At 42.3% G+C, this 8,445-nt stretch overlaps 2 protein-coding genes across 3 annotated transcripts; both read left to right on the top strand.

Annotated features, from left to right (window-relative positions):
* Positions 1 to 216: 216 nt before the first annotated feature.
* On the top strand, positions 217 to 5,110 carry LOC119322891 (E3 ubiquitin-protein ligase At1g63170-like). 2 transcript variants are annotated; one of them, XR_005155919.1, is made up of 6 exons: positions 217 to 813; positions 1,803 to 1,922; positions 2,021 to 2,153; positions 2,895 to 3,059; positions 4,518 to 4,791; positions 4,917 to 5,110. XR_005155919.1 is itself a non-coding variant. In XM_037596429.1 (5 exons), exons 1-5 carry the CDS (start codon positions 287 to 289, stop codon positions 4,692 to 4,694), a joined length of 1,122 nt encoding a protein of 373 aa, XP_037452326.1. In that variant the 5' UTR covers positions 217 to 286; the 3' UTR covers positions 4,695 to 5,110. The 2 variants fall into 2 exon arrangements, 1 of the variants encoding a protein (XP_037452326.1); XM_037596429.1 differs by having other exon boundaries at positions 4,518 to 5,110.
* A 1,360-nt stretch (positions 5,111 to 6,470) lies between these two features.
* On the top strand, positions 6,471 to 7,651 carry LOC119324193. Its single transcript, XM_037597956.1, has 2 exons — positions 6,471 to 6,837; positions 7,523 to 7,651. Exon 1 carries the CDS (start codon positions 6,554 to 6,556, stop codon positions 6,830 to 6,832), a length of 279 nt encoding a protein of 92 aa, XP_037453853.1. The 5' UTR covers positions 6,471 to 6,553; the 3' UTR covers positions 6,833 to 6,837; positions 7,523 to 7,651.
* The last annotated feature ends 794 nt before the right edge of the window (positions 7,652 to 8,445 follow it).

Here is an 8,445-nt window from a genome sequence, read left to right as displayed (position 1 = left end):
CAGAAACGTCTCCTCCCATTGAATGCGCATCACCGAAAATCATAAAATAAATTCAGAAATAAATGCGAGCACCAGGATTTAAACCCTGATGAGTTGGGATATCACAATCCCTCTAACCATCCAACCACGTGTTGGTTCGCATTAATACTTGGTACTCAAGAAAGATAGAAATGAATCACGCGCCGTAGTCCCCTTGGAAGGAAAACCTGAGTCTTCTCCCATTTCCGCAGGGGAGAAGGTAACAAAGACGCACACACCTCCTCCCCATTTCGCTAGGGTTCCTGCGATGGCGACCCCACGATCCCCGGGTCCTCGCGGCGAAGAGCTCCTTGACTCAGCGCCGCTGCTCGGCGGCGGTGGGCGGCGTCGTGGCGCGCTGCGCCGGCCATCGCTCCGTGGGACGGCGCGGCTGCTGCGGCAGGGCGGTCGGCGGGCGATGCGGGAGCCGTCCCTGCTCGTGCGGGAGACTGCGGCGGAGCAGCTAGAGGAGCGCCAGGCCGACTGGGCGTACTCCCGCCCTGTCGTGGCACTCGACCTCCTCTGGAACCTCGCCTTCATCCTCACCACCGCCGTCGTGCTCGTGCTCAGCGGCGACGAAAGCCCGTCTGTGCCGCTCCGTATTTGGGTAGCCGGGTATGCCGTTCAGTGCGTCCTGCACATGGTCTGTGTTGCCATGGAGTATCGTGTGCGTCACGGCCAGCGTGGCGGGTCCTCTACGGCCGCCGACGAGGAGAGGGGCACTGATGGATCATCCTCGTCCATAGACGACGCCGGAGAGAGCGGTCCCCATGGACGCATTGACGACTTCGTCAGGTAATTTTGTGAATACCATCGCTATCCTTTAACTTAAGCACAATTATGTTCCTCTGTTCCCTATAAATTTGTACTAGGAGTTCATGACTAGCTGTATCCTAATGTTCTTTGCTTGACTTGTTCCCTGTGTGGGTGTAATTTCATTCTGAGCGGAACATAGGGAGTGCCATATAGGAATATTATGGAGGTAGAATTATCTGTTTAACTTTTAATTATGTGGTATATTTATTTGTCGTTACTCTGTTATCCTGACAAACTGAGTATTTGAAGTGATCTCTCAGTAACGGCAGGCTGAGTACCTTCCAAATTATCCAGAATGGATATTAGAATGGGCATGGTAACGAGCTTATTGCTGAAATCGAGTTACTTTAGCTGTGAAGCTAATTGGATTAGACAACTCCAGTTGTTTCCCGTGTTCCCTTCATTTTTGGCAATCTTCACCCACCTTGCTTTTGCTAATGCATGGTGAGTTATGCCGGTTTATCTGGGTATGAGCCTATTACGAAACACAAAATTTAAACACATACATTTTCTTGCGAATATCGAATACTAGTGTTATTAGAAGTTCCCCATACCATCCTAAATCTTGAACAATTTTATCCATATATATGGCTTGCGCAGACAAATAACATGTTGATTTATATTATGATGTAAGGCTGTATACGACTTCTTTGAGAAATATGTCTGTAATTGTTCTATTCTGCATCTCTGATTATATAAGCACCAGCCTGGTGGTTAGGCCTTTCTATTTCAATTGACAATATGAATTTGTGCTTTTACCTCATATGCTTGTATGCAAGCTTCCTTGCAATTATATTTTACCAGTGTTCACTTTCTTCATTTCAAGTAAGTAACTGTAGTTTGGTGTTGAATTCATTTCACACTTTTGTTCTTGTTTTGCTGCCCTTACATTAGAGTTTTGTGTATTCTTTGCAATATGTTAATTTCCACATGTCTTATTTCCTGATTGAGTATATGTACTATTGCAGTGTGGCAAAACATCTGGAATCTGCTAATACAATGTTCTCCTTTATATGGTGGATAATTGGATTTTACTGGGTATCTGCTGGTGGACAAGTTCTTACCCATGATGCACCTCAGCTCTACTGGTACATATAGTTTGATAAGATATGCTTGGACCTTTTTGTATGGATTTTCGTTTTATTTGTTTGACATTATGAACATATTTCCTCACAACTTCCTGCAGGCTTTGCATCGTCTTTCTGGCATTTGATGTTTTCTTTGTCGTCTTTTGTGTTGCTCTGGCTTGCATCATTGGTATTGCTGTTTGTTGCTGCCTCCCTTGTATCATAGCAATTTTATATGCAGTATCAGATCAGGTATGGCTTCTCAAGTGTGTGTTATATAAATGCCCGTTAAGTTATAGTTTATCTGGTGCCAACGTATGCTAGTTTCACTATTTGTTCTCGTGTATTCTTATGCTGTTGGTTGTCATAACACTATACCTAGTCATGACTATACCAGTAACCAGCCAATGCACAATTTGTTCTAAAAGTCAACTGGTTAGGCATTGTTAATTGTTATTGGCCATATACAAGGAACATGTGGTCTAGCATTTCAACAGTGCCGTGTAATTAGATTAAATAGTGTAAGCTAAATTTATGGTCTGATTTAGCCGACCAAGTCTTACTCAGCCACTTTACAAGTTATAGATGTTGGCAAATTGTTAAAACCAGAGATGTCTTTTGAATCAGGAAATTGAAATATTAAAGTGGTTTCTGTTGTGTTGGTATATGTCTTATAAATAGTTTTTGTTATTGTTGTCCAACTGTTGCCCACTTCCGAATCCTGTTGATGAATCCCAATGACAAGTGGAAGTGCAGGTGTGCCACCTGTCTCAACTGAGTCTGGTTGGCATATGGGTACTACTTCCCTGATAAATGTCTTCTGAACTTATATTGATATTGTTTAATTGCAGACTTATAGTTCTGTTTCCTAGCTTCTCTTAATACTTTTTGGGCTTGCATTACATTTGTATAGTCTGCCTACACAAAAATGAAGCATAAACCTTTTTCATCAAGTAGACAGACACACTTTTTTTCACAATCTGTTTATACTAGGAGGGAGCTTCTGAAGATGACATTCGCCAAATTCCGAAATACAAATTTCGGAGGATGGGCGAGCCTGAAAAGCAATCTGTCACCATGACTGAATCTTCTGGTGGAATAATGATAGAGTGTGGTACTAACCAACCTATTGAGAAAGTACTTGCAGCTGAAGATGCAGTAAGTTTGCCACCTTTTGTCCTTGAAATGTATAAATTTATTTGCCAAACTGGTTTCTGCTTATGTGAACAATTTGTGGAACCTACTTTATTATACCGACTTACTCCGTGATTTTATATGATATATTTACATGTATGAAACTTGGGAGAAAAAAATATTTGCTACTCCCTCCTTTCGTCTATACAAGGCTACTTAGTCTTGTCTCAAGTCAACTTTGTTTTAAGTTTGACCAAGTTTGTAGAAAATATATTCACATCTACACTACCAAATCAGTATCACGAGATCTATCAGGAATTTTTTTTCTGTAAAGTTTATTTAGTATTGTATATGTTGATACTTTTTCTATAAAGTTGGTCAAACTTAGAAAAGTTTGACTTAAGACAAGACCAAAAGGAGGGTGTATATCACAGTTTTTCACGGAGGCCAGCTTAGCTACAAAACTACGAAATATTTCCCTTAAATAACTAAATATTGGGAAATGCAAAAGGTGTTATGCTGTGAATCCTCGCTGCAAATATCCAGATGGAGAGGAATTTCAAGCTGTAGTGTGGTGGGCCCACTTACTAGAACTGTGGAACTCATTTATCCCATTAATATGGTATCTGAGTCTAAATTTGATATCGTAAATCATAAAGAAATTAGAAAATATGCAAGGTCTTGTCTTACATTTGTTTCTTTCGTACTGCTTCCACACCACACTTCCGTTTTCGGTTTTGCCGAAGTAAAACCACCTCAACTGCCCCACGTCTTATTGGCTTACCAGATAAACCCATGTTTTCTTTGGCAAGCCAATAAGTACTGATTCCCTTCCTACTTCAAAATATGCAAGGTTCCGTCTTACGTCGTTTTCTTCGCCCTCCCTTCCCGCTCCACCTCCGTTTTCGGTTTTGCTGTTTTTTCTTGAAAACCGCCTCAACTTCTACACGTCTTATTGGCTCACCAAATAAAATCATGTTATCTTTGGTGAGTCAAGAAGTACTGATTCAGTTGGCAGCCAAAATACTTTTTTGGTACAAAGCCATATTGCTAATAAAATGGAAGGTAAATCACGGTTACTGTGTACAAAATATTTGTGGTCCAATTGCAACGCATGGGCAATTATCTAGTCATAAACAAATGAACCTATGCTTACTATTAATTGACTTGTACATTTTGATAAAACATGTTTATAGTCTTTGTAGCGATTGCTTTTCTTTGTGCACATAACAAATCCTTGCACATACACCTAGGTTTTAGCGTCAAAATTACTTTGTTCCGAATGGTTTTTTGTTGTACTAGAAACCAGATTAATGAATTATCAGCTCTTTAGCTGAAGTGCATTTCTTTTAGCACCATCATCCTGAGCCTGTTGGTCCTGTTTCAGCTTAAGTGCTTTATCTGTGCATTGCTTCTGCTTTTCTGTGAGCTCATATACTAACTTTATTTTGAAATGATTCATCATCTACTTGGTCGATGCAGGAGTGCTGCATCTGCCTTTCAGTGTATGATGATGGCGCGGAGCTGCGTGAACTCCCTTGTGGCCACCATTTCCACTGCGCTTGCATTGACAAGTGGCTTCACATCAATGCAACTTGCCCTTTGTGCAAGTTGAATGTGCGGAAAAACAGCAGCAGCAGTGGTAGTGAAGAAGTATAAATCTCCAAAGTCCAAGTATTCGACGGGCGACTCATGTCACGACAACGGTACTTATCCATGATAAACTCCTGATTGTGAATTTGAGCGCCCTAGCTAATACTCCCTCCGTTCCAAATTAGATGACTTTCATTTGTCTAGAGATGGATGTATTTAGACAATAAACAAGTATAGATACATCCATATGTAGACAAGTGGGGGTCAAGTATTTTGGAACGGAGGGAGTATAACAAAGGAAGTATGATTCATGTTAATTTGTGTATCTATATATGGTCATGGTAGTCATTGTGTATTGAAGTTACACATTGTGGTGTATATCAGCTAAAACTGTTTGTTACACAATACCATAGCGTTGTAATCTTGTAAATGCCCATTAGTGAAACCATGTCAAGAAGTCACGTTTGCCTATTTGCTTTGTATAGTGTTGTGTTTGAGAGTTTTGGTGTAGATCTCCTTGATTTATCTCACCCGGTCACTTGGTGAACGTTTGGGATTTGACCAAGGCAAATCAAATGTTTGGATGGCAATTTTTGTGACGCGAGAATGACAAGTTTAGTTAACACGTAGGGCAATTTTCTAGCAAAAAAAAAAAAACACTGAGCACGGTGTTGTCATGCTTGCCAACTAAAATTGCCATCCCCGAGAAACTAAAATTGTCATCGAAAACATTCGCCATAGCCAAATCCCAAACGTTCGGGCGTTATCGGGGTTCATGAACTATTTATGATTTTCTATATTTTCTCATGTATTTGGGAAGTTTCAGATTTTCCATAATTGGCCAACCCCAAACTTTAGAATAATTATTCTCAAACTCCTTATCCAGTTGAGCCGAAACTTTTCCACAATATTCATTGTTTAAAATTTTCTAAAATTTATTATTTTCTAGAATTGATTTAAATAATTTTGGAAACTTTGAATTACAGTCAAATTTGGTCAAAATGTGGGCAAAACTTTGAATTTTCATTCAAAATATTTGTGAAAAGTTCAAAGGCCATATATTAAGTAGCATATGCCTTCACACAAAAACTAAAAATGCATCCTAGTCTCTATGAATACTGACGCCTTATTCCTCCTGCATCCACGGTAGTCGGTCAGTTTTTGCAGCATATGGATAATTTGGATGGGGTGACAATTATTAGCGCAAATATTGCGATTACGCAATCAAAGAGAACTTATAAATTTCGACATACGGTTTTTTTTAAGTTGGGGTTCCATATCCTTTTTTGGGGGGTGTTCCGTATAGTTCGCTCAAGATATTTCTCGGGCCCTTTTGAACACGGCATATGCAGTGGAGTGGATCAGGAAAAGCGCAGAACTTTTGTTTAAAGCGCGGCACACTTTTGTCCCCAAGGACTTGCTGCGTAGCCGCCCGTCCGTAACGCTCACTCGCGTCACGCAGACTAAATATCTGCAGGAGATAAGCCCTCAACGGTACATGCGACACGCCGCACGTCGCATTCCTCGTGGCCCGCCAGCCTAGCCTCGCCATGCTGATATGATACGCTTGAAAATGATATTAGATATAGCTAGCGAATACGCACTACTAGTAACAAGTAGGATCAGTACTGGTTTAAGTTTGTACTCTCTCTGTCCGAAAAAATTTGTCTCAAGCTTATCACTTAAATAGATGTATCTAACGCTAATTGGACAAACTTTTTTCAACGGAGGGAGTAACGAGTATATGCACGCCGCGCGTTTACATACGGCCTTGTCGGCTGGCTAGATATTTATTTCGTCCGGGTGGCGTGTGCGGCCCCATATGACGTTCGCCCTTGGCCGTCGTCGAGGAGAGCGAGCCTGCGTACGTCCTCCGCTACCCTCGGGCCGTCCGGCGCGCCCACCCGTACGTGGCCGTGGATCGGATGGACGATCATCTGGCGGTGCTGGCGCGCGGCGAGGGGTGGACGGAGGAGCGGCACGCGGCGTTCCTCAACGGCGTGGAGCGCTCCTTCGTGCAGGAGGTCCTCGTGGGCGCCGCCGGCGTCAGCGAGGAGCGGCGGGCGTCGCGCAGGCTCTGCCACCGGGGGCCGCCGCCCGCCGGCGGCCGCGGCCAGCTCCCGCTGGATCGCCCCCTCCCCGATAGCGCCGTGGAGTCCAACCGCCGGGGACCCTCCCGGCCTGCAGCCCGCGACGCAAAATGACGCAGGTTGGTCGATCTATGACTAGGATCATTCTTTCCTTCCGCAGCAAGCACGCCGGTTATACAACTCCACCACAAAGAACATCAACACGTGTCTCATCCACACGGCTGTACTCGTTGCACGTAACGTTCAGTAAATCGTGAGCGTCTGCTCGCACATGATTTGTTTCGTTTACCTTTTCCACCATAATATAGTCATGGGCTCCCTAAAAAAAAGTATAGTCATGGGCTAAACTTCACAAATAGGGGTGTCACGGTAGGTTCATTTCCTTATTCATGCTCTACGAATGCATAACATGCCTTTTGCAACAATAAAAAAGAGAATGTATAGCATGCATGCTTATGCATAGATACCATAACATGATGTGTCTCTTACAATTACATGTAGATTTGTTTCTCCATCCAAAATAATTTCAACAAACCGTGCTTTTTATTGACTCATATCGTTGCATCAAGATGATACACATGTACTTCATCCGTCCGGTATTAAATGTCGCTCAAAAGGATGTATCTAGCAGTACTAGAATAAATGTCGCTCAAACAGATGTATCTAGCTCTGAAGTACGTTTAGATAAATCAGTTTGAGCGACAGTTATTTCCGGACAGAGGGAGTAGATCATAAGAGAAGACAAGGTTCGAAAAAAAAGTACTGACATCTCTATTTTTGTTTTTTGCTCTATGTGATTTGCAGGTTGCGTCCCATGAATCTGAAGTTAACAAGCTAGCTAGAGTGATAAGTTTCCTTCTAGGATCGTAGCCTCCAAAGTCCAAAGTTGTATGCGTCGTAGTGGAAGTGGTGTTTTCCAGATCTGTGCAGTCATGCCGATATTTGTCTTTGTCAATGTGCCTTTCATGGCGGGGCATGGTGTGTATGTTGGTGATGCGCTAGTTCATCTTCATTTATCTTAAGGAGCTCTCTTCATAAAATGTGTCCGTTGCTCACCATATGCATGATATTTATGCAACTGTGCAGATCTTTTTCATAAACTTGCTAATCGGTTCGTGGTTGCTATGCAACGCGGTGCAATATTTTTTAATAAGGTTATCAGTAAGGGAATAAGACTGTAATCACTAAGCAAAAGAATGTGGAATTTCCTATTCCAACGCACATGGGAACGCACTGTTTGGCCGGCCTAACTAGGTCGATTTTCCTCGCTGCGGGGTTGTTTTCTTGGCAAATCCTAAACGGTGCGCCGGTTTCTTCTATTTCGACAAACGGGCGCACACCCTCTCTCCGCGATGGGCCGGCCCCTTTTCATTTTCTTTTTCGTTTTCTGAACTTGCAAAAAGGGCGTTACAGGGAATCGAACCCACGCCGCGGGGTTCTCTATAGAACGCGCTAACCAACACAGCCAAGCCACCTTCTGTGACTATCTAATTCCTCTTTTCTCTTTATTTCTCACGTGTTTTTCTTTTTCTTTTTTTCTATTGTTCTTTCTTTTTGCCTTTTCTTTTTCTTTTTCCTTTTTCTGTCTTTTTCAAAATCGACGAACTTTTTTTCAATTGTATGAACTTTCTTTCCGATGAAGTTTTCTTCAAAATACGCCAGCTCGTTTTCTCCAAATTTTGTTCATGTTTTCGAATTTTGTCCACGTTTCAAAAATAGTTTTGAAT

Source organism: Triticum dicoccoides, chromosome 6B (assembly GCF_002162155.2).
Source record: "Triticum dicoccoides isolate Atlit2015 ecotype Zavitan chromosome 6B, WEW_v2.0, whole genome shotgun sequence".
Classification (NCBI taxonomy): Eukaryota; Viridiplantae; Streptophyta; class Magnoliopsida; order Poales; family Poaceae; genus Triticum; species Triticum dicoccoides.
Note: the sequence above shows the minus strand (reverse complement) of the source record. Positions and strands in the feature narration are given on the sequence as shown.

Bases quoted from the DNA above. Each gene is read 5' to 3' on its own strand.
- LOC119322891 (XM_037596429.1), top strand. From the start codon at position 287: ATGGCGACCCCACGATCCCCGGGTCCTCGCGGCGAAGAGCTCCTTGAC. The intron at 2,154-2,894 runs GTATGGCTTCTC...TGTTTATACTAG, and splicing joins TATATGCAGTATCAGATCAG to GAGGGAGCTTCTGAAGATGA. The intron at 3,060-4,517 runs GTAAGTTTGCCA...TGGTCGATGCAG, and splicing joins TACTTGCAGCTGAAGATGCA to GAGTGCTGCATCTGCCTTTC.
- LOC119324193 (XM_037597956.1), top strand. From the start codon at position 6,554: ATGGACGATCATCTGGCGGTGCTGGCGCGCGGCGAGGGGTGGACGGAG.